The sequence below is a fragment of the Poecile atricapillus genome, chromosome 1 (genome assembly GCF_030490865.1).
Source record: "Poecile atricapillus isolate bPoeAtr1 chromosome 1, bPoeAtr1.hap1, whole genome shotgun sequence".
Classification (NCBI taxonomy): Eukaryota; Metazoa; Chordata; class Aves; order Passeriformes; family Paridae; genus Poecile; species Poecile atricapillus.
In genome coordinates this window covers 96,010,334-96,036,900 of record NC_081249.1, presented here as the reverse complement: position 1 = coordinate 96,036,900, position 26,567 = coordinate 96,010,334, and the positions used below count along the sequence as shown (strand labels likewise).

General features: G+C 37.1%; 1 protein-coding gene across 9 annotated transcripts in view; it reads left to right on the top strand.

Moving 5' to 3' along the window:
- Positions 1–26,567, top strand: part of ABI3BP (ABI family member 3 binding protein) — a 139,323-nt gene that overhangs the window by 444 nt on the left and 112,312 nt on the right. For all 9 annotated transcript variants that reach the window (XM_058862698.1, XM_058862689.1, XM_058862679.1 and 6 more), the window contains exon 2: positions 20,520–20,699. In XM_058862698.1, the coding sequence (XP_058718681.1) occupies positions 20,520–20,699 (180 nt within the window). The remainder of the gene's footprint in view (positions 1–20,519; positions 20,700–26,567) is intronic.

The following is a 26,567-nucleotide window of genomic DNA, read 5'->3' as shown; positions in this document are numbered from 1 at the left end:
TATTGTATTTAATGATTTTATAGTGAGTTGGACAGAATTGTTCAGGTCTGTGGTTTAATATCTTAAAGATAATGTGACTTGGAAGCACCCTGTGTCACTGGTGGAAAATTTCAGTTCTGTCTTTGAACGAACTTGTATACTTTCCCTTTATATCTCTCCATAACAATTCAGTAGGAATTGACTAGTTTAGGTCAGGTTGCATGCATTTTGAGGGAGAGAAATATGATTGATTAAAATTCATACAAGAAGAAAAAAAACCTTCAAACCTGTGTGAGTATTTGTTTAACTATTCCTTTCTCCCAGAGTCTGGAAGTACAGTAGATTTGCAAAGCTGGCAGTGATCTCTTCTTCTCCTTGGTAATATGACACATGTAACATTGGCATTTTAGTAGTATTTTATTGCTTACTGCAGGAAGAACAGTCATAGCATAAAATTAAAAGAATATTTCTGTATCTGGATGGTAAAACTCTTTGTAGTGCCTTGGCATTAACGCAGCAATTTCACAACTGTTTCTGTACTGCACATATTGCTCTCACTTTGTGGAAGTGCTTGCCTGAGTCCAATGTGCTTTGTAATGCATTTTACATCTGCATTCTCCTGCAGCCACTGACATTTAGAGGAACCTGTAGCTTAGTTATGAGAATGTTTATTAAGAAATACGCACTTTGAGGGCTTCCTAGCAGATTCTCTTTCATAGAAGGGAAACCTAAAGGTATTTTGGGGAATTGAGGTGATTTTTCACCCCCACCCCTCCTTAAAAGACTTTTTCTTTTTTTTTTTCCAGAATTTCATTATTTTTCTTTCTTCCCTATGGTGACATTCTTTTGCAAGTATTTTTCTTTTAATCTTGTCTTCTGGAGCCAATGTGGAGTTTTCTGCATACTGGTAATAGTGGAACGGTGTGTATTCTGTGAGTAACAGATGTGCAGTTCAAGTCAAGCTAACTCTAAGACTTCAGTTTCATCAAAAAAAGGGCTTAAGAGAGGATTATGTTGACCAGAGAGGAATCTTGTATGTATTGCCTACACTGAGGGAAGGAACTTTTCTAGTGCTTGTCTTTTTTAAATGGACTTTCTGCTCACTGCTGTAGAATAGTGCCTCTAAGTTTATGCTAACTGTGAAATTCAGACAAAGCTTCTAATCCACTGCAAGATTAACTCTGGCATGCATTTTTCTCTGTCCTAAAATAACATTGCAGAAGTGAAGTTCTGTTTGCCAAATGCATAAAGCTGCAGGTGGAAACTTCATTTCTTTTCAGTGAAACAGTTTTTTTAAGATTCTCCCTTTGCAGTGTGGAAACAGCAGTCTAATTCTTTTGTTTGTAGCTGCCTCTCCAGTTACTATTTACAAAGAATTGCATTGAAAAAGCAAGTGTATTAGTATTTAGCTGCTATCTGGAAATGTTCAAGGGATTGTCTTCTACAGCGTTGTCTTGTTTGGGACTGCAGACTTTTTTATAAGCAAAGAGTATATGTGGATATTAAAGTGTTTTAAAAATTGAAATATGTACTGGTAATATTCTTTTAAGAGGGCTTCTCTGCCTTGCTATGCAAACTGAAATTCCAGTGAATTCCTGTGCTCTTTAAGTCCCAAAGTATGAAACTGAGCCTTCAGAGTCACTCTTGCTCTCTGGGGAACAGTGGAATCAAGTTCATAACTTGAAGGAGAGCAGCCTAGCCAAACCTGCTTTCTGGTGGTGCAGGTACTTGTGGGAACAGGTTATCCGAGTAAATCTTGCCCTTCTTACCAGCACTTTGCAATTCTAGTGCTTAAATCTTCCCTTCCAGAGGTGAAACACACTGACCCCATGTCTCATGGACTGGGATTTCCTTTCACTGGTACAAGGTGGAAGGAACATTTTGCCTCCTGCAGCTGCAAAGGAACAGAGCCAGTACAGTGACTTCCAGAGCTGTTTGAGAGACTGTGCAAATGTGCCGGTCAGGAGGCTGGAACATAAATTGCTCCCTTTTCCCATACATTTTTGTACTTTCAACTTCAATACACGTGTGTTTTACTAGGATGAAAAAGAAAATATTATTGCTGTTCTCAAAAGAGTGTTCTTTATTAATGAATTATTTCTTTCATTATTTTGACTTCAAAGATTAAAGTATTGTTGGAGGGAGAATAGTAATAAGTAAAGACAATATAATTTGGAAAGGAAGGCTGGTGGGTATTGTGTTTTAGTGTGAAGGCAGTATTTTCTTACAATTATGTTTGTGTTTCATCTGGGGGATCAGCTGCTAAGAAAATTCTGCAGTCAATGCCTTTGGATGCTGTGTGAGGAATCACAGAACACACAGAGTGAGAGATGATGGTACCATTGCAGATGACACTTCATCCAGTACTAAAGCAGCTATCTGTTCAACTTTGTCTAGCCTCCAAAGTTTTCTTCTAATTAGGAATCTTCCACTTATTTTTGTCTCTCTCATTATGCCATTATGCCAGTGCCATCCAACATGTATGACTCTAAAGTTCAACACTGTTGTGCTTTATTGATGGATGGAAACACACTCTAATTTTTATGGTTCTGCATAACAGAAAAGTTCCATTCTTAAAGAACTCAGTGTTGTCTCTCTAGACAGGAATTAAGTACAGACAAAAAGCCTTGTCTTTAAAAATTGAGCTGGTAAGCAGAGCATCCTGCATCTGAGACAGAGATGAGAAAGCAAAGCCACAGAATCCAGAATAAACAAGTCACAGGACATAGTCTACAAGATTGTACTGCCTTATAAACCATGTTTCATTGTCATCTTTCCAGTTGGAGTTTGTACAATTGTTGAAGGAACAGTTGAAGAATAAGTTCTTGGTAAAACAGCGTTTCGTGTTTTTGATTTTGTCATTTGACTTTCCAGTTACAGCACAGATGCACATGGAAGTGTGTTTTTTCACTACAATCTCTGTTTCTGATAGCTTTTGCCTATCTTTATGTTCTTCTGTTTTACTTTGTTAGAACTAAAAAGAATTTGGGGTTGATCACTTCCTATAAAATTTCAGTTTTAGGAAATTATTTTTAAAAAAGAGTTTGAATATTTTTCCAGTTAGTTTTCAGGGCATTTTTTGACATGTTTCTGACCACTGTGGTTTTCCTACTATTTGAATTAGTCATCAGGTACAGTGGAATTCAGGTCCATTCTTGTTCTACTTTCCAGGATCAGGCCTATCCTACTCTGCTGTCCAAGAAGGGCTCAGGAAACCCTAATTCAGCTTTCTCCAGGTTGCTGTCTTCTTAGGGAAAAAGAATAGGGACCTGACATTTCTTAGGGGACCATGTGAAAAAGCCTGATTCTGTAGGCAAAACCAGATCCAAAACTTCCTTGTATCTACAGTTGTCAGCAGTGGAGAAAAGTGGGAAAAATAATTGTTTTGCACTGAGGATTTGTTTCTTTGTTTGGAAGTACTGAATATATTTGGTCCGATGTTGTAGATAGCTACTAGCTAATATTTGTACTTAAGGTAATTATAACTGACATCCCTTTGAGAGTGAATGTTGTATTTACAGTAGACTCACAAACTTTGACATTTGAGGAAAGGAATAGACTAATTTTATTCCTAGCTAAGTTTGCTGGCTATGCTATGTTACGTAATGTGTCTTACTAAGCAGAGCATGTGTTTTCATTTACTAGTGTCAAATAGTTAAAACAATGTAGAGTTATTTAAATGTATCACAGTTATTATATTGCAAGAGCCAAACCTTAAACTTTTGTGCTGTCCTCTCCCTTCCTGCCAGAAGCACCCCTTTGGCAGCTGTAGGGTGGCAGGGCAAAAATTGTAAGACAGGACGAAGTCTCCTGGAAGCTGTGCGTTTTTGAATGTGCAGTGAAGCTAGTATCTCAAAATATCAGAAAAAGACTGAAATGACATGTGGTTTATATGCTACCGTCCCCATGGTTTGCAAAACATCTTTCTGGGAACTAGTTTTCAAAATGCACAATGCATTAACCTTTAAAGAAATGTTCTTATGAAGAAGGGCCAATTTGAGCTAAATTATTTAACTTCATTTTTTGTTGTGTCTGGAAAAAGAAGTGCAAAATTAATTTAGTTTTTTTATGTGAAATATTTTTCTTATTTTTAATGGCATATAAGCAACAAGTCCAACAGGAAATTTAAAAGGGGTCCTTTATCTGGTGTAATAGGTGTAAAAGGTGTTTTCAGTCACTAGATAAGTCAAATTTGGCTCATTCTTGCTGAAAGTGAAAACAGTCTCTAAGAATGTAACAATTGAAGCAGTTCATTTAATCAAAGTTATCTTATCATGCAGACAGTTGTGTCCTAGGCTTGCACATAAACACATCAAAACCCAGTACTGAGTGTCAGGCTTCTGAGTTCAAAGATAATCTGTAATACCAGAATTCCATTTTTATATTGGCACATGCATGGTGCAACATTGCGATGATACATATGGGTGGATTCTGCCAGCGTTAAATTCCACTGCATATGAACGCCTCCAAAATGATCTCACTGCTGGGTAATCTATATAACCTTCCACCTCTTCATTTTAATTTTTGTGTTCCCAAGTATCTATTTCTGAACCTTATTTTTCAGCCCTCCTTCATATAATCTTTGGATCTAGCTGTTCCAGAAGGGCAAGCTACATGATTCACTTGAGGGGAGAGCTGTAGGCTAAATCCTGCTGCTCTGGGGCCAGACCTACTGTATATGGATAGCAGAGTCTGTGTATCTGTTGGCTGGTGGCAAAATGGACAATGGGTTTGAGGCTTCTTTGGACTGTTTGGACTCACCAGGTGTGCATACAAACTGCGTGTGGAAACAAAAACCCCTGTCTGCTCCAGGGGGAAAAAATGGCTAGTAGTGACCTGCCATATCAGCACTGTTCATGCAGCTCCTGGTGGATTTGTTTTCCTTGGGGAAATTCAAGTGCAGACTTGAAATTGTTTGTGAGCAAGTCAAATTTGTTGCTGTGGAGCGTTCTTGACTACTGCCTTTTAGAGAAGACAGTTACTCACTGGCATGGTGAATGTTGGTAAGAACAGAAGCAGGTATTCTGTTCTGGAGAACCTGCAGCCTAAAATAGGTGCCATTAGCAAAACAGCCCAGTCTGCAGTGTCTTCCCAAGTGGAAAAGGGCAGCTGGAAACAGGCCAGATCCTACTCAGGCTTGCTTGACAGGCTTTAGTTCAAATGGTCTTAGTTAAAAGTTGTTTTTTCTACAATACAGGACAACATGTATGTAGTGCTAATTTGCTTTGCGAGATACATATTTGCCTTATTGTGCTGTGAGAAAGGTGGTTGTGAAGATGATTTTACTGACAGCATCGTGTATGAAACCTTTGTGTTGGCAAGTCCTGGGCCAACTTTTCCAGTACTGCCATCCCTCAAAACACAACAATCATGTGCCATTTTACTCTGGCTATATCAACTCTAAACCTCCTCACTTGGTCAGACCAGTGTGTGTCATATCAAGGTGAAGAAAAACCAGGTTAAGTTTTGAGCCACCAAGTGAATTTCTACTGTTCATGAAGTTGTGATTGTAATTATGGTCACCTGAATTGAATGTTTTTTGCACTCACTGGTTCACCAAAGTGACATCATTGAAGTGTGCAGGTATCCAGGCAAGGTTACGGAAGGATGGTTGTATCAAGCATGTCAACACAGAGTCTTCACTGATTCAGGGCTGCTGAATAAAATGCTGGCAGAGTTGAAGCTCTAGCTATGAAGATTCTAGACCTAAAGGCAGGGAAGTAGGGAATATATTTTTATGAGAGGAAAACTATTTTCCCCCATTCTAGAGGGGAATGTTTACTGCACTTGTTCAGAGATTGGTAGAGAAAATATGACCTGTGTTCTCTAAAATGCTTTAGAGTTGTTGCTGAGGTCCATCACTATGAAATAATTTAGTATTATTTAGAGCATTTTCTGGAAGAAAAATAAATGAGGCAAGTGAATCCACAATTTTTCTTAGGCTAATTATAGCCATGGCTCTTATATAAATCATGTTTACCTTACACAAACATGTCATCATGGCTCCATGTGAATAAATCCACTTCAATAAAACCCAGCTTAATGAAGTGCATCAACCTCTGCATGTGATTTGATTTTTATTTATTTTGTGTGTGTATGGGGTGTGCTAACAGTAGGGTATCACTGTGCGTACTTAAAAAGAAATTGTAATTCTATACTCTTTCTCAAGCTGAAGAGTTGATGGCAAAATGGATTCTCAAAGTATGAGGGAATTCCTTTTTAGGGTTATTTCAGCTTTTTTATATAGTTCTAAGTTTTTGCATTATTCTTAAAATCTGCTCAGGAATAACATGATTCAATAGAGTGGGAAAAGATTCTTTCCAATCCCCTGCAGTTGTGGCATTAGTTTATGGATCTATAAATGGCCACAGAGTGCTTGATAGGAGTTTACATAATTAATAGTTTGGGAACCTGGCCAATTTTAAAGGACTGAGAGTGTATGTGGGATAACATTATTTTTAAACTCACATTTGGAAAAGACTTTCCTTCTTTTATCAGCTGCTTGCAATATCTGCTTTATATTAATTATTCACTTTAATTTTTCTTTCTGTGGCGTAAAAGTCTGGAGTAATTTTAGAACACATAAAATTGTAGTTGGTTCAAAAATACAAATATGTATGCTTGAAATGTCCCAGAAGATCATTTTCTGACTTTGAAGTTAAAACATTTTCTGGAGATTTAGATTACCTCATTACCACAGTTCAAGCCTATACATGAACAAGAAAAATGCACACTGAGAAAATTACAAGACTTTCAGACCTTATCGCTTATCGCTTTTCTTTTGAAATCTGTGTGTCTGTACAACATGAACAAACATACACTGAAAACAAAGGCATGGGTGCAATAATCTGAAAGTTGATAAGAAATTGAGCTTTGGGATACAAATAATAGAATGAAAACTCTACTGTCTGACCTGAACATTTTGGCAGAGTTCCATTCTGTGGCTCACCCAAACACTGAAGCAGTTGGATTAAATGGCAGGGCAGAGTTTTTATTTATAGCACAGTGTGCAGTTTGTTTCACAGTCAGGGAAATGGCTGCAGTCAGACTTAAGAACCATGAATTCCCTTAGTTTGATGAAGAGCTGACTCAGGTAAAAGTGGAGAGATTTCCTATTCAGCTTGAATCAATAGGTCTTCTTTTGTCATAAAGCTAATTAAGAGACATTTACTGTGTGAACATGACTATGAAATTGCTCCACAGTGACAGCTCGTCATTTGCTACTTTACAGATGAGCACCAGCTTTTAGCTATGATCTGAAAGCACCAATCCTGCATCTCTTCAGCATTCCTTCCTGCTCTTTGGTTTAGTTACAAGGAACACAAAAACTGGCAATTCTAATAGAAATGTCTTCTTGCTTGGTTGGTTATTAAGTGCTCCATAGTAGCTGATACATCTGATGTGACTTGGTATTATGGAGTAGGAGTTAATTTATGTCATTTGTTAATTGAGTCTGAATAAATATAAATAAGATTTTTTTCCCCCAAACATTAAAATATTAATTAAGCTGAAGAACTTTTGAATTGTTGGCAGATTTGAGGATTTTTGCTCCAAAAGAAAATCTGTACTCAGCTTGCACACAAGCAAGTCACTAGTGTGATTTCACCTGGAGTCTCTAGTACACTGAGACATTCATGTGCACACAAAGGCAGTGTGGGATCTTGCTCATTTTTGGAAAATGCATTACATCAAAAATTATCTGTTTTAATCTTTCACACTTTCATCAATCCCCTGTACTCTCATGATTTTTGTAATGTGGTCAAATGGCAGTTGATAAAAGCATTAGTATGTTGTTAATGTACAGCCGTGAATTCTTAGAAAGCAGTTTCTCAGTAATGTAACAGATGTTTATTGTGTTCCCTTTACACTCAGAAATACTTACAGCAATTAGCAAGGGAGATCGTATGCTATTATTATATTTATTTGAAGGCAGTGAGAGGTTGTTCATAGTATTAAGGATGTAGAAAAATTACATATAGGGAATAGATAATCTCATTTATGCCCTGTTGAAACTTCAGGCATTGGGAATAATTTTTTCCATGACCTGGCCCCTTCTTTCCAATAATTTGTTTTTGTAGTATTAAAAAACTTGTCAGTTGTCAAAAATAACTGGCACAGGGAAGACCATCTCATTTAGAAACTCTGAAGTTGTGAAGCATTATTTATGGGCTTAATACACTCTTAAGTCAGAGAGCATTCCTTGGGAATTAATGTAATCTACTGCATACTGAGTTACAAGATCAGTAATAAGAGAGACATAGCTTCCTACATACCATAAATTCTCCATGAGCATTTGGATAAATGCCTGAGAGAACTACAAGTAAAAATGCAAAGTCAGGGCTACAAAGATTGCTTAGCTGATGGTTTTGTGAATAGATGTATGTGCCCTTATCCCACCCTAGAATTTTCAGAAGCCTTCCTTTTGTGTAGCTGATAATATTCTTTATTGTCATTTTTCTTTAAATGAAACACTGGCTGGCAAATTTATTTAAAAAAAGAAAAAAATAAGTAAAGACATAGAAAGATAGGTTGAAAAGAGAGATAACTTCCTGCAGCTTTCTTTCATCTCTGTAGATATAAGGCAACATGGTGAAAATACAGCAGGTGATGTAACAGATAAAGAACTTGGAAATATAGTCAGAGAACATAATGAACCCAGAACATATGCCCTGTCCTGGGTAGGAAGGGAAATATGTGGGGGAAAAGATGAAACACCTTCAGTATCAAAAATAAGTATTTGTCTGATCTTAGTACTCACTTGATCTAGACATAGCTTTTATTTTACATGTTGTATGCTTACTAGGCTCGGTGTCCGTTATTTTCTGTAATCCACTGATTTAGAACTATTTACTTCATATTTTAGTTTTCTTAAGACGAGTTAACAATGCCTCTGCTTCACAATGTGTTCAGAGAGCTGAAAAAAGAATTTCTGACAAATTTAGTCATCCAATAACAATACATTCTAAACTTATGAAGTATTTATTATTACTTTTTTTAATTAAAGATGTACTGGCAATTTGTTGCTTCTTTTCTCCGGATGTGTTTGGACTATAGAAACTCTCCTTTGATCACTGGAAACTCAGAATGTGGAACAATATAGAAGATTAAAAGGATCACCTCTGATTTTTCTTAATCTGTTGGGGTTTTTGTTGGGTTTATTTTAGAGCAGTAGTAAGAAGCCAGATCATCAGTCTTGAGATCTGTCTCATCTAGTGGTGCAAGTTGAGATACATTTTCCAGCTGGAAAAACTATGTGCAGTTGGAATCAATCCTTATAGGACTGGGTTGTATCCAGCAAGTGTCATAGACATGTGTGAGAACGTTCAGTTTGGAGACCAGGAACATAAGTGAAACCACTTTATTTTGACTGCCCTTTTGGAAACACACGGCAATTTTTTAAAATTTACGTTTTGCTTCTTTGTTTGTGTCTACAGCTTTCTAAACCAACGGGAAGTAACTGGCTAAAAACTGTGTTGACAGACTTGACTCTATTGACAAGCCCAAATCATAGTTGTCAAAGCACAATAGAATTTCATATTTCAATACTCTTTTGTTACTGTCGAAGTTTTCTTACTCTTTCTGAGTTTAGCATTTGATATACACCAGTGCCTAAGAATTCTTATGTGTGCTTCAGATATTTAATTGCTTTATCATCTGTCTGCTTCTAAAAAGTGGGAAATTTATTCCAAAATTAACACAGAATGTTGCAAGCACCTTTGCCAAATGCCATTCAGAGCTATTAATCTTTGTTCTATTTGAATTCCTGTATGTCTTGGGTGTTATTAAGAGCCGAGAACACAGGTATTTTGTGTGATCAATATGTGGATTGCAACGCTGGAAATGGAAAACCATTGTGACTTCAAGAAAAGGATAATCCCATTCCATTTCCATATTTTTGCTTATTATTTTAAAGATTCTTGCTTCAACTATACCCTGAATAGTGGGGGGACTTATAAACAGAATGTCACCTATTTCTGAATCTGTTTCAAAACAGCTCATTATGGACAGCTCATCTGCTTCTATTTCCCCAACCCAACCCAAGCTCTTCCCCAAGTGTACATAAAGCACAAAACACTCTCCCTCACTGAAATGAGTATAGGAATTAACACTGAATGTTGCTCAAGAACCAGAAAGAGGACATTGAGCAATGTCAAAGGGATATCAAAAGGGATTTTGGACTTTCAACCAAAAGTTAAACCAACTGCTATTCTTTGAGCCCAGTTTTCCATCTCTCCTGTAATGCAGGCATCCAGCTTGCATATCTCCAGTCTGACAGGAAGGATACCTGTGGAAATTGTGCCAAAGTTGAAGTCAATGATGTTCACCGCTTTCCCATTGTATGCAAAGCCAGGAATAACATTACAGAAGGCAGAAAGCTTTGCCAGACAGCCTGGCCTTGGTAGATTTGCTCTGGCTGTTCCAGATCACCTTCTTGTTCACCATGTTAGCATGTAGGTGTGACTGCTCCTGGTGACTGAGGTTAGGGACAACAGCTTGCAGTTTCCTGGATGCTCTTCCTTGCCTTTACTCTATCAATTGCACTGAGATATTTTTGTCTTCTCACGTAACAAATTAATCTTGCTTTTCACTGGAAATTCTCTTATGCTTATCCATTTACTGAAGAGACCATGCCTAACTGGATTTTCATTTTCTGTGTGCTGGAGATAGGAAGTAGGATACTGGAATTCACACAGAGCTCTGAGGAGAGCAGCCCTCCTTGAGCTTTATGGTGCATACTTAGATGTACAGAACAAAAGTAGTTGCCTTCAATTGGAAAAATAGTCATTTTTACAAGGAAATATAGGGCTGAAATGGACTTCCTGAGCTCATTTTGGCCAACTTGTTCTTATTCCTGGGACAGTTTGTTCCAGAGTGTAACTTCCTGTATCATTTTTCCAAATATCTTCCTTGCTACAGTTTGTCACTTCACAAACATGGAGCAGAACTAATTTAAACTGCTTTTCCTCCGGACTTTGTTTGTTAGCCATATATATTTGGATACTGTCTTCATATATATCTATGTACTTTTTCTCTAAGGTGAATAACTCCTATTTTCTCAGGCTTCTTTCCTAGGTAACATACTCTGTATCTCTAGTCATTGAATTTGATTTTTTTCCCTGGATTTATCAAAACAACCTGTTTTTCAGTGCTTTATGTACTTATCCATTAGTGATAACAGGTCTTTTTAGAAGTGAGAACTAGTACATAAATGGGCTGGGATCCATCTCTTCAAATTTAAAATAGAGAAGGTAACAATTTTGAAATATATGTGGACATGTTGGGGATTCCAAGACTTATAGATTAATTTACAACTAAATAAATAATAATAAAAATGGTTGGAAGTACATGCAGATTCAAATTTATTCTGTTTCTATAGCTTATAACTCCTCCTAGATGTCTAAATACTATCTTTAAGCAGTTTTGTCTCTAAAAAATAACCATGTGCTGAATCAGAGAAGGAGGTAAAGCAAAGTTAGCTTTGAAATCATCTAAGCCAATGTTACAGAATACTGAGCTAAAGACTTGCCCTTTCAACTGATTGGATTATGGCTAATAAGGTGATATTTATCACAGAAAAGGATTTCAGTATATTGCTACCTGTTTTGTTATACTAACACAGATAAACATGCAAATTTCAATTTATTAGTGCTTGAGGTTTTTTTAACTGTTGATTTGGAGCTCCCTTATTATAACACAGTAGAATTTATACCTTCTTACTGTTGGTTATTTAGATATTCTTCTTTTGAATGATTGCTCCCAAAGTGTTTCAAAAGCTACCCAGATGGGTAGACACAGAGTGAAAAAAAATTATGTATTATGGTGTAATAAATGGTGATCACATGTAAGGAACAGACCCCAGATTTGCTGTAGGAAATTAGTCCTTCACTACAATCTATGTAACCTGTGTAGCAGATTATCTGTTCAGCCACTAATAAACACTAACATCCTGGATTGTAAAGTGTAGTGTCCTCACTCTTCCCATGGAAGCAAAGGTGACTTCAGTTCCAGATAGGGTTTTTTATTATGCCTTTGATTTTCAAGTCTTAAAAGTTGCACTGATATTTGTAAATGAAAGGTGGCTTGAGGAAGTGGTGACGCCAAACACTGCCTGCCACTGAGATGGTAATGGCAGTGATAATGAACTGCCTGCTCATGAACAGAGTTGTAAGAAACTTCCTGCATTAAGGTCTTTGGTCTTTAGTACCGATTTCTTCAATACATTTGAAGTTATGGGCAAAGCCAGTCCAACAGCATTTGAATTCTTCCCCTGCTCAAGTTCTTAGTATTTTGTTGAGCTTTTCCTACTGAGGAGAGGTTGTTTAAAAGAGTCCCTGATTTTATTCAGCTGATCAGCTCTAGAATATAATCACCTTGTATGAGGCCATGTCCTAAGACCACATTCCTCTTTTGCACTGGCTGGTGCTCTTTAAAGGCGTTAAAAAAAGAGAGTTAGAAAATTTGTGAGTCTCTCCTTGCTCCCCACAGTCTTCTGCTTGCCTTTATTGAATATATTTTCGCAGAATCTGTCAGGTTTTTTGGCCAGGACACAGTTTTCTTCATAGCCCAGCCTGGGTGGAGTTGCCTTGGACTTGGTTCCTTGGACAGGAAAAGGAGCCAGGATTGGAAAGACAATTCTTCTGGACAAGATGCAGTCACTGTCTCATCAGCTCTGTCCAGGTGAAATTACATCCAGAAAAATACATACCAGGCCAGTCTGGATTAAACAACAATAAAGAACTTTGGGAGTGAAGCCAGGGGAACAAGGCCCTGGAGAACCTAGAGACATCAGACCAAAATTAATCTTTATCCTACTACAAATAAGTGATCAATAATCTAAATTGAAATAAGGGTTTCAAGTTGTTTTACTAACAAGTAGTTTTTGTCTTGTCCTTTTAAATTTGTGGGCTGTTTATTTTAAAACTGTTGTCTATCAAAAATTATTCAACTTGAAGGAGTTTCAAAGGGCACTATGTATTGAAATAATGAATAGGCTTGGTTTTGTCCCTATCCTTCAAAAATGTTGAATTGTTTAATGTTGAATTTTATAAATTTTTACCATCAAACACCAAACTGAGTTTACTAACTGGACACATAAAGAAGCTGAATTTTCTAAGGTTTAAAATCAAGATTAAACAGAATCCCACAAGAGGAGCCAGAGTCAGGGTTTTTTTAAAGTCACACCACAGAATTTTACAGATTTCTAACTCCTCTTCCCTTTTTCATCAGAGCTGCAAGCTTGGTTATTTTCAAACAACAGTCTTCTTTTTTGTTTTCAGTTTTGTTTCCTGTTTTAATAAATAATGAAAAACTACCTGCAGAATGAAAGATGAAATTGGGGATTGGATCACTGAAATGGGATCCCAGGTTTAAATCCAGACTGTTTTCAGCTTTATACCCTAAAAATAGTGACAGTTACTTTACTAAGCCAAATAAAATTAATTTTAAACCAGCATGTTTAAGGAGCCTTGTGAAGGAGATAATGATAAAGAGAACTTCTAAAGATAGTGATTTGAGAACTTCAGTGATATTCTCGAATGATCTGAAGACAGGTGAAACAGATGGCAACATATAAGCAACAAACTTCCTTTGTGCAATGATCTCCATAGAAGCTGGAATTTTTAAGAACTGTATCTTTTCCTCTGCCTTGACCTAACTGGTCCTAAAGTACTAATGAGTACAGCTTATTAACTCAGTTCTGAACTGTAGTAATCACTAGAAAGAAATTGGCAAAGTTTTAAAACCTTGTAGCTTTGTAATATAAATGCTATAACAATTGTCTTTCAGAAGTATATATTTAGTTTATAACATTAAAGAGCAGCATATTTCTGACTAGCATTAATAAAACTAAATTTGCACAGCAACTGGAGGAAAATCTTCAGTCGCCTTGAGGGAGTGCTCAAGGACACAGAAAGGGATGGGACTGACCCTGTCCCCTCACTGGGCATCTCCTTTTTGGGTTACTACCTTCAGCTGGACACCAGCATGGAGAAGTTTCCCTACTGCATATTTCAGCTACTGGTACTCCTCTAGTAGTGAATTTCTCTCATTCAAATTACTAAAATGGTCCCAGATATGAAAGAAATATGGAGGGAATTACAGTTTATGCTATTTTATTTGCTGTATGCATTCTGTTAGGAATGTTGATACACCTAAGAAAAGTTGCCATCTTTGAGATTTAAGTAGTTTGAAGATGTAAATTGAGAGCTGAAGAGTTAGCTTTTGTAGATAGACATGCTTGCTTGTGTGTTACACAGTTAACTGCTGTGTGTTGACAGACTATTCTTCTGAAGTAATGTTAGACTTGTGTAGGCATAATAATACTCTGAAAAAAAATAATTGAGGAACTTCATTTGCAAATGACAAAACTACATGCAAGGCTGTTAGCTCACCCTCCCCTAAAAAGGTATGCTTGGTTACCCTCTTCATATGGCATCTACTTTCATCATTCAGAGTATTTGTGAATGTGAATTTCATGGCTAGGAGCCTTAGTGTTTGATGTAATCTGTCATGAGAAAGGGTCAGACATTGTCCTCAGTTATATGACTGGAGGATACAAAGACAGATTTTCTGCAGAAGTGCAGAGTAACTTGGCAAGAGGCACTGGACACAAACTGGAATATGGGAAATTCCAGTTAGATATTAGGACTTTTTTTAAAAACAGAAGTATGCTAAGCACTGAAACAGATTACCCCAGAGATGTTGTGGAATCTGTGTCCTCAGAGGTGTTCAAGACTCAGCTGGATGTGGCCCTGAGCAACTTGAGGCCTGATTTGAGCTGGGAGTTGAACTAGATGACTTAGAGAAGTTCCTTCCACCCTAAATTATTCCATGATTCTGTGGCTGTGACTGCTTTAGAAGTGTGTCTTGTTTATTGTAGTACATAGAAACAGAACTATTTTTAAATGTTTCCCATTTTAAGTTACATTTGGGTTGCAGCCAAACAACCAATATTTCTCCAGTTTGTCAGCCAAAATAAATACAAAAATATAAAAGAGCAGAAAATAAAAGTTTCATAGTTTTAGATTATCACTGAAAACTTGCCTGGTGGTACTATGACACCAGATTTGGAAAAATCAGAGCACTGCTGTGAATTATTTGAATAAGTGAGGTAGTGCTTACAAATAGATGGTGCTAATATATTTTCATAAGACACACTTCATTTGTCTAGCACTCTGGGAGGCAGTGCTGCATCTTGCCTTCATGCCCCTTAAAATCTTTGAAATGATGGAAAATAAACAATTTCAATGTAAGGCAAAAGGAATTCTGGCAACAAAGCCAAATTTGCTATAAATCACTACAGCTGTATTCACCCTCTAGTTTTTTAGGGCAGAGTTCAAGGATCCCCAGTCTATGGATAAAAACAAAAAATAGGACTGTATTTGATTACAAGAGACCATGCACTCTTAAACTGTGCAGTAGACTCCTGGTGAAAGTAACATCTAAACTTTTAAAAGTGTCAATATTATTTTGCTTTTGTCTCCTATTGCCTGTGCATTCCAACTAGCCAAACTATGCTGATTCCAGCTGGAATGTCCAGGTCATTGGTAGCTATTTTCTTTCTGAAAAGTTGGTGGTGGCTGGTTCTCTTATGATGCAGCTGATTCATCAAGCTGTTTTTCCTTCTCTCACAGTATAGGCAGACTCCTTTCCTTAGAGTGATTCCAAGCGCTCGGATGCACTTAACTTTGTGCTTTTACTTCAGATGCACTTTGCACAGTTTCTCCTGCTGATCTTGGCCATCAACTGACTTTTGTTGAAGAGAATACTTGCACATCAGTGCGGAATTTCTGTTGGCAAGCATGGAGGGAAAGATTGTGTTTCAGAGGTAGCTATAGATCTCAGAATCTTCCATTTGGAAATGGCCTCAATGTAAAAGAATTACATAAAAAATGCAAATACTTAAGACCAGGGTTTCACTAAAAAATGCCAAAAACTGACACAAATGAATGGAATTAGAGGTCATCATTCAAGTCTTTCATCAAGGAGATGCAGGGAAAAAAGGTCTCCTGAAATCCTAATATGAAAAAATAATTTTCTTAAAATCAAATATATTCTTATCACTGTACTTTAACAGTTAAGTTCCTATGACTTCCCTTATCCATTCAATCATATTTAATGAATATTTATCTGAGTGGTGACTAAAAGAGACATATCACTCAGAATAAGAATGCTTTCCTGGTTAGTTGTTCAAAACACTGTGAGATTAACACAAGAGAAATCTATATTGCTACTGGCTCCTGGGGCAGTCCACATTTACCAATATAATTTATATATCATTTATATCTTCATTGCTCCAGGCTGACCCTCTCTTTACTAGACTGGCAGTGTCTGTGCAAGTAGGATTGAGCTCTCCTTGTCCTTGGTTGCTCCACTTCTGCTCATACGCTTCCAGAAACTGGTCCTTTATTGTTTTATCAGTTAATATTCATCCCTCATTTTCACTGATTCTGGAATGCATACAGCCTGTGAATAGGAATGTGGTTTAGTCATATGAAGTGTGGCATCTGTGTTGTTGCTTTAGCGGTTATTTTCCCTGAAAAACACTCAGCTAAGTCAAATTTAAGAAGGAGATTTGTCTGCCTTGCTCTTTGCATCTCTTTGGGTCAGGCTTCTTGAAAGACAGGTCCTGCTTGCCTAACTTGATCTTCTTTTATGGCAAGGTCATTCACTTACTGGATGAGGGAAAGGTTGTGGATATTGTGTACCATCAACAAGGCCAGATGCTAGATCCTACATCTGGCTCATGACAACCCAGATCTGCCTGGTGAGAAAGGACTTGGGTGTGCTGGTCACCAGCAGCTAAACGTGAGCCAGGGTGTACCCAGGTGACCACGAGCCAATGGAACCTGAGCCTTTATCAGCAATAGTGCACCAAGCAGAACCAGGGAAGTGGTCACCTCCCTGTACTTGGCACTGGTAGGGCTGCACTCTAAATCCTATATTAAGTTTTAGGACCCTCTCTACAAGAAAGATGTCGAGGAGCTGAAGCATGTCCACAGAAGGGGCACAAAGGTGGTGAAGGGACTGGAGAAAAAGTCTTATGAGGAGCAGCTGAGGAAGCTGGAGAAACGGAGGCTCAAGGGGGGGACATTGTCTCTCTCTACAACTGCCCGAAAGGAGGGTGTAGGGGCCAGGTGGGAGTCAGCCTCTTCTCCCAAGTAACAAGTGACAGGACAAGGGCAAATGGCCTCAAGCTGTGACAGGGGAGCTTTAGAGTGGATACCAGGAAAAATATCTTCACCAAGCAGATCATGAAACATTGGAGCAGACTGACCATGTTTGAGGCACGATCACTGGAGGTATTTGAAAGTCGTGTAGATGTGGCTCCTGGGGACATGGTTTAGTGGTGGACTTGACAGTGCTGGGTTTGTGGTTGAAGTTGATATCTTGATCCTTGGTGGTCTTTTCCAGCCTAAATAATTTTTTCCTAATGTTTTTTCCTAAACTCTACAGGGACTCTGCAATACTTTTTGCCATCCAGACCATTACTGTACTTAAAAGTAAATTAGAGGAAAATTACCTGCCCTGTCAAGACAGAGTGGCAAGGACAAGGAATTATTTTTTTAAATTTCAAGTGCATCTCCTTTTCTTCTTTCCTGCCTTATTATTTTTTGGTTTTATTTTTTTTAAAGACATAATTACTGATTATTTTCTGCTAGAACTGTCCTTGATTTTAAAAGCTCTCTTGGTGGTTTTGATATGATAGCTATAAAAAGGAGGTCTAAAGGGTCTTAAAGCTGCTACTGTTTTGGGATCCCATTTAAGCTTTCTAATTGCAGAAGCCTCACTGAGAGTTCTAACGCTTTAATAAAATCAAGACTCTTTGTCACCATAATTGACTGCTTATGAATTGTCATAATTCTGTAATTTAGCACTGTAACTGCCGGCACTAAACTCACCACATTATTAAACAAGCATATCCATCTATCTGAAATCAGACCCAGTTGGATATAATCTTGATATAGAATTAAGTCTTCAAATTGATGTGAAGTATAAATGAGAGATACCTGGATACAACTGTGGGGAGAAAATTGTTTAAATTATTGTAAATTTAAAATTAAATAGATCTTCACTAATTTTATTTTTTTGGTAAATTCAGGTTTGAGACTGATTAAGAACTTTGCTATGGAAATCAAATAACCATATTTGAATTAAATTCTGTAAGTCTTATTTTATTCTTAGAGAAGAACACTCAATAGAGACCAGGAGACCATAATTTCAGTAATGCTTAATGGGTTTTGAAGAATCCATAATTTAAACAGATGTAGCTCACTGCCAGTCAGAGATAATAATCCTAAGCTTTGTTACCAGATTTTACTAAGTGCCTTTACGAAGCCCATTAGACGTATTTGAAGTGTGTTGTGTTTTATTCCTGGTTTGTGCTACCTGGAGCCCTGTCAATATTCAGAGTTGCACATTCTCAGCAGTTTTGTGTACTGAAAATAAATGAGCTAGGATGTCATGGAGATTAGAAGTAACTGCCACCCTTTTCCCCATGAAGGTATTGCACTGCTGAGAATGCCAGAGATCTGAGTTTTCTAGAAGCCTTGCAGTCCTCTGGAACCTGGCAGAGTTGCCTTCGGAAAATTGTGACAGTTTCCTGGCTGAATGATTTTTCTTGATCAGTCTTTAGATAAAGGAAGGGAGGCAGATGTTTTCCATCAATTTTACTTGTACACTTTTTTCTGTAAAGGGAAGAGGCATAAAGTGTTGGCTTAAGGGTTTACATTCTCTGTGCAGACAACTGCAGATGCTCAAATCATCTACTAAAACAAAGTGAGGGTTTTGGTCTCTTGGCAACTCTGGTCATTAGAATTTCTCTAAAAAAAGCAGGGTATGTTGGGGTGATACCAGGGAATCAGTATGTACTTGTCAAGAGAAACTTTGAATATCAGTCTGCAATTACAGAGAGAGAGAGAGAAAGAGAGAGAGAAAGAGAGAAAGAGAGAGAGAGAAAGAGAGAGAGAGAGAGAGAGAGAAAGACAGAGAGAGAGAGAGAGAGAGAGAAAGAGAAAGAGAGAGAGAGAGAGAGAGAGAGAAAGACAGAGAGAGAAAGAGAGAGAGAAAGAGAGAAAGAGAGAGAGAGAAAGACAGAGAAAGAGAGAGAGAGAGAGATAGAGAGGAAGAAAGAGAGAGAGAGAGAGAAAGAGAGAAAGAAAGAGAGAAAGAAAGAGAGAAAGAGAGAAAGAGAGAAAGAGAGAAAGAAAGAAAGAAAGAAAGAAAGAAAGAAAGAAAGAAAGAAAGAAAGAAAGAAAGAAAGAAAGAAAGAAAGAAAGAAAGAAAGAAAGAAAGAAAGAAAGAAAGAAAGAAAGAAAGAAAGAAAGAAAGAAAGAAAGAAAGAAAGAAAGAAAGAAAGAAAGAAAGAAAGAAAGAAAGAAAGAAAGAAAGAAAGAGAGAAAGAGAGAAAGTTTAGTATTGCTCTACCCTGTTATTTAATGATAAATTATTTATCATTTATCTAATAGTTTTATTCAGGATTTAGTTTCTGAAGTAAAACGATTGTTTGCAAAGTTTTTTTTTTTCCCTGATAAGTTAATTTCAGCCCTCACGATTTCACAGATGCCTGAAAATCTGCTGGGGATAAAAATTTATATTTTGAGACTGAGAAGAGAAATAACAACCCAAAATGTACTAGTCCAGTGCTGGTGTTGTAAGTTTGGGGAAAAGCCAGCAATTTAACAGTTCTGAAAAATATGATAGGCCTAGCAGTACCAAGGGAGTATTAAAATTGTACATACCAAGGAAGGAAAAGGAAAAAGCTAATCCTCCCTTACCCCACCAAGAAAAAGCCAAAACACCAACTTGTAGTGTAAAAACTTGGTTATTCTGCTGTGAAGTCATTCTCTGTTCCTACAAGTTAAATTTTTGTAGATGGATATACAAGATGTTTCTTACTTTATGTGCTGTTCCCCTGGAAAGCATAAAAATGAACATTTAAAAAGAGTTTCTTCGTAGTTTTGAGTAAAGTATTTATGTTAGTTAGGTGTCCTGGTGTAATTCCAAATACAAAATTACATTTCCAGCCCGATGTAGGGGGAAAAAAATGTAGAAGATTTATTTGGATTTAGTTACTGTTTATCCTCTACCATAATTGTTGAGTGTGATTAACTGATTAACTGAATTTTACAACCTCGTATTTTCTACTAAGAAGCAAAAAAAAATCAAACCAAAAACTTGTACATTTTTCTCCTATGGGTCCTACGTATGGCTAATAATACTATAACTCCTGCATTTAATGGAAAAAATACTTGCATTTTTTCCACTTACTTCATGCATGGTTTTACCACTGCGATTGTAGATATTAAAGGAAATGATAATGCTAAACTAGTGGAAAAACAGTCATGTTGGCAACCACTATTTTACATGACTCTTAGTTCACTTTTTAAAATACATTGTGTTTCCAGGAGACATCACCTATAAGAAATTTTTCAGTTGCATGCTATTAGCAAATTAAACATATTGTTATATTGTCAAGTTCCATTACTGAACATGTGATTGCAAGATGATGCATTCTAATCTCCTCTTCACTCTTTCCCCAGTGAAAAGGCAGAGTCTGAAGGTTCAGATCAATGCAACAGATGACACTGTTTGCATGAGGTATCTTCGACCAAGTCAAAGCACCAAACTAGAAGGTTTTGTCCTGGGTTATGGAAGCAACTTCTTTTCTAATCAGTACATTCCTTTACCTTCAGAAGGAAAAAACTACATAACAGAACTTGGTAAGACATATTTGCTTTGCATGCTTGTAAAGAATTATGGGAAGAGACTGAGGAGAATATGAACCCTTTGCTGAATTTTCTGTTTTATTGGGGTGTTGCTCAGGGAATATTTGTGTTTGTTTAAGGTTGCTGTCAAGAATTTCAGTGGAAAGTGGCATTAGCAGATCCTTCAAGGAGAACCACTAGTTCTTGCTGTTTGGAAAAGTTTTCTTACTGGTATTTGTTTTGGGGATTTTCGTTTCACTGAGATACTCTACTGTACTTGAACATATCATAGATAAAATGGGATGGTTTGCCTAAAGATGCAGCTATAAAGTAGAATATGAGGGAAATGTACATGCTTTTAACAAATCATAGAAGAAGCAGTGAAAGAGTCTTGAGAATTGTGTGGTCGATTCCTTTTGACAGAAACATTCATATCAAAATGATGCCTCTTCTTGTAGGGATCTGCTCCAGTATTACATGTTATAGATTAACCTCTAACTTCCATGTCAGACGTTACTGATGGAATTCCATGACCTGTTTTATGGAAGAGATTAAACCATGTCAAGAATCCTATATCTTGTTATCTGGAATAAGGAGAAGGAAAAATAAATTATTAAAGCGTTGATTTATCAGGATTTGACCTTTTGAGAAATCTGTTAAATTCCTAAGGATTTTCCTATTGATTTCTTTTAAGTTTTCTAGCCTGAAATGAATTGATTTACCCTCATCATTGTAATGCTAGTGGTCTTAGGGTAAAACAAGGGGGAGGAAAGGATGCATGAGCATAAAAGTAACAATTGTCATGTTTTTGATGTGGTCAGTTAAGGACATTGTGTCTGCTCTGGGCTGAAAACTGCAGAATAGAAACTGAAAAAATAGGATGTTAGACACGGAATAATTAAGATATTAGACTGTTACCGCTGAAGATGAATAGATCACACAGACACAGGTCGAGGTGTGGTGAAGAGAAGAGAGAGTTTATTTTTCCTCCCAGGATTTATAGGTTTCTGACCACAGCCAGGGATTGGATGGTCAGGATAACACTTTCTCACTGCACTGGCCATGAGAGATGTCCATCACAAGACGTGTAACAGAAAGAATGTACACATATCTATGTTTACAGTTACTGACCTGGGAAAGTCTTTAGAAAACTATGTTAGCAAGCTCAGAAGCTGAGTTTTCAGGGCGACATTAGACTGGTAGGATCACTGTGGCAAAGGTTATCTTTCCTTTTCCTCAGTTGATACTCCAGGGATCTCTTTATAATTCTATCACCAATCCAGTATTTGACTTCATAACCATCACTTAAACTGGGTCTGGCTTACCTGATTCATCCTATGTGTCACTTTTGAATCAGTTCACTAGGAATGATGTACAGGATTTCTGTACTATACTGTGCATTAGGCACAACAATGCTTGTTGCAGGAGTAGTGAGGATTAATATTTTCCAGGTATTCTGAGATCTTAGGGAAGAGCAAAAAAGGGACTGATCGTAGGATCATCATGTAAGATCATTTGCACTTCCTATTTAATAGAAGCTTTTATATCTAATGTAATGTAAACTGAAAGCTCAAGGTCACCTGGAATTTCAGGTATATTGACATTTTGTAGCTTTAACTATAAAAGTGAATGGCTGGAAACTAGACACCTTTCTTTAGTTCTACAGCACATCAGAGCACTGACCACATGCATATCCATTTGCTGTAGGGTGTCTGAAGAGGGAAAAGCACAAATGTTGAGGAATACTCTTCCTTTATGATTAATTTAAATTTTATCTCCCTCACGGAAATAGAAGTTGTCTGTTTCCTTGTGACAATAAATCTATGCTTGTTACTTCTGAATGTCCAGTAACTAAACATGCAAAATGCAACATAATATAGACAGCAAGACAAGCATTTCTAACCTTCATAAAACATCATCTTTGAAAAGACAGGAGTAAAAGAAGTTATCAGTAATATGTACCTCAAGTTGCAAGCATTTATTTAAGGCAATAAGCAGTAAGTTTGTTGGAACTGTTGTTTTTAGTTGAGAGATTTAGGGTTAGATTGTATACCTCGGGGACTTGTTTATTGGAAGCAGAGAGTGCATAATCTTTCCCATTTCACAAATATTAAACACAACATTAAACTTCAGCTTTGACTGTGCTTTCCAAATGTGTACAGAGCACGAGCTAAAGCAATAAACATCACTTGTGCTTTTGGCTCTACTTTAGAGTGACTTGTGTGGCAGAAATGAAGACAGAGATGATTGCTAGTGCACTCCCTCCTCCCCACCATATTTAGGGATCAGTTGCTGGCAGAAACTGTAAGAATTGCAGAATGGTTCTTAATTCTAGGAATGATGATTAAGTTTTATTGTGGCAGCCAGAGACCTCAGCTCTAGCATACACTTTATATGGATTTTAGAAAAAGCAGGGTGTTGTAGAGGGACAATAAAAATACTCTCAAGAAATATGCCAAACATATAAATCCTCTAAACCCTACTGCTGAAAAATCTCAGATTATCTTTGTACTCCTAGTACATCTCGTATGTGATGAAGTTGGCCCAGTATGTTATATTAAAACAATGTACTTTAAATTTCACACTCAAGGCTGTCTGTCGCATGTTCTAGATATTCTAGTGATCCAAGTGCCACTGCACACTCTGAAAATGGTCTTCAGTGTGCTCCACACATTTTTTCACAGTCAAAACAGCTAGGTTTATAAAAAATACATTCATTTTTGCCCTGAGAACTCCTTTTTGGTCCTCTCATGCTTTGACTTACCTGAATTTTACAGAAAGCAGGTGAGTTTACAGGCTTCCCTGAACAGTGGTAGGTGAAGCTTTTATTGAACAGGATGTGGAGGAAGTGGTTCCCAAATATGAAAATTCATTGTGGTCTATGTAGACCAAGGCTAATAACATTTAATGCTTCCTCTTTTCTTGTCAGCTTTAGTGGTTCATGGAAAGAGAAACCTTCCCCTGTCAATTCAGGGACCATGAGCACAACCTTGAATTGGTTTGTAACTGAAAGATAAATATTAGAATTGGACATTTAAGGGCATTTGTTAGTCTCTAAGAGGTAGTTTTTCTAATGCATTAAGGAACAATGCTGTGGAATGTTATCCCCTGGGAGAGAGATTAGATTCAGGAGAATGGAAGATCTGTGAATATGTATTTTGTTCTGGTAGTATTAAACTTGTTTATTCTATCAAAATTTTTAAGGAAAAATCATGCAAATACACAATAAGCTGTAGACCCTACTCAAAAAAAAAAAAAAAAAAGCAGCATTAATTTAGGTGTTAGGCCAATTTAAGAAAACACACAGACTTCACATCTAAGTCATTATTCCCTTCCTAAAAGGCATCAACCATTTAAAATATCATTTCTCCTTTCTAACAAAGATTATAGATCTACAAGGTAGAATGAAGTGCCTTGCAGACATTTCCTCATTTCCTTGATTTAGCTGTGCATCCCTGGTTTTGTTAATGGAGCTGCATAGCTGGTATTCTGTTTGGGGTAATTGTCCCCAGCTGGAACTGTAGTATGGAAGATGACACAGTATAAACAATAATATGTATTTCTAAGGCCCACAAATTCCATACTTCCAACCCAGCCATTGTAGATTAATGTGAAATTTATTGTCAGCTTTTATGCTGGGTCACACACCTCTTATGATCCTGTTAAAAGGAATCTTGAAGTCAGCAGAAGTCTTAATTTGTAAAATTTCATTTCTATGGATGGGTATATTTTTAAAGAAATTATTAAGGACATGACATTTCCTAGGACTTTCAGGAGAGATATATGACTTTGTAAAACATATGACATTTATCCACATTTCATCCATTAAAATATTGAGCACCTCACTGCAGTAATTCTTATCTTAAAATATCTGTTTTCCCTTTGTTTTGCAAATTTTATAGTAACTGAGGCAGCAATTACATAACATTATCAATAAATTAGGATCTGGCTGCACAAGGCAGGTGCAAAGAGGAAAGGATTCTGTTGGATTTCCTGAATTTGTAATGAGTTTCTGCTGGCAACAAAGTCTTGAGCAGCTTCATGCACTCACTAGTAGATAGATCTGAATCTCACTGAAATGTCAATGACAGTGACAAGGCAGCAGCAAAATTTGTTTCCAAGAATTATGCCTCTGTTTCAGGACACCACATGTGGTTTGTGCTGAGTATCTTTTATGTGCTCACATGACAATAAACAACATTATTTTTGGTCATTAAAGCTTTTCAGACAGTGTCAAAAGATACCAAGATGTTAATTCAGCTAGACTAATAAAAAGGTGAATGGACCCATCCAAAAGCTCTGGGCTTGACTTTAAAGGTTTATCTCTAATTTTTTCAGTCTTCCTGACTCATAAAGAAGGAGTATTTGCTTAAGAACTTGTTAGTCTTTTCTAACTTGGCTAGGAAGATTGCAAGCCAATCTCCTGGAAATTGTTGATACTGTTGGAGAAACCCAAAAAAATTGGGTGGAGACAGGAAAGTTTTGTAAGAATGAACAGCAATTACTTAACAGAGTGAACAAAATTATTTTCCCTTTCAGTTTCTAAAACCAGCTCAAAGTTGGGCAATGCTTTTGCTTTTCCTTTTCTTGTACAAGACTGTACAGTGTAAGAGGTGAGTGTGTTGGTGATCCTGCTTCATAGCAGTGCCAGTAAGTGATGGGTGAAATTTGTGTTTATGCATATATATGAGAAGGTTCTATACCACCTTGAGCACATTTTATAAAGTGTAATTCAGGGATCTGTGCTAGAGCAGTGCTTAGCTAAAAGATCTTGCTGTGCAGTTTCTTATATCTGATCAATTACCAGAAACTGTCAATTGCATTAGCCACACACCTTTCAAGATGCCAAATAACGTGAATATTAATTCAGCATTATAAAACATTGCTAATGCTAGCTGAGTCTGGTGGAAGGGAGGACCTGGGGGAGATCAGCAGATGCTTCTTCCTCTAGACAAGTGCATTGATCAGCAGCAGGTTCATTCATGCCAGCCTCTTTGTCCCACTTCTCTGTCTTTTCCCATTTTTGTTATGCTACAATCCTCCCCTTCCTCTAACTTTGTCCTTAACCACATCCCATGGTAAGTCTTTAACAATCCCTAAATACAGATTAAGCACTTGCAGCCTGAAGCCAAAAAATACTTTGATTTGACTTCTGAATCCAGTGGTCCATGAATTATAATGATACATTTGTGACACTATTTTAAGATTCATTCTAAGTTCATTCATACATTGTTTTGCTTCCAAGTGCATATTGGCTGGGTCCTGAATAGTGTGCTTAAACAAAAGCAGAATTCCCTAGCATTTTGTAGTGCATGTTAGTTCCCTGCTGCCACTGATTTGAAAGCCTAGCTCATGGTATATGGAAGTAAGTGTTCTCCTATGTTAATCTGATTTGTCAGTGGCATGTATTTTTGCTACATTCTGGTTGTCTTCATAAGCTGTTAAGGTGGGTAATAGAAGCTTTTTTCTTTTAATAATTGTATTTATTGATATAATAACCCATATTTGGGGAATCATGCCACAAAGAATTAGGCATGGATTTATCGAGGAGCACTTTTCTGGTACATCTGGGCATTTTCCTAGAGTTTTGTGTCTAAAGAATTGAAGGTGATCACTATTTGGACTTTATTTCTGATCTGAAAGGAGTTCTTAGCCAAGATATTTGTTGTCCTAACCTTAATAAAGGGGGTTAGACAGTAATAGATTCAAACAAGTGGTCTTAGAGTAGCAGCCCTCCAAGAATGTGTTAGGCATCAAGGAGTCACTAAAGTTTTCATAGCAAATTTGCAAATGTATTTCAAACTTAATTTGTTAAAGCTTGAGCCGTTTTGTAGAGATCCTTCATTTATGAGATTGCAGATCCTCACAGGTGAGAGACAGACT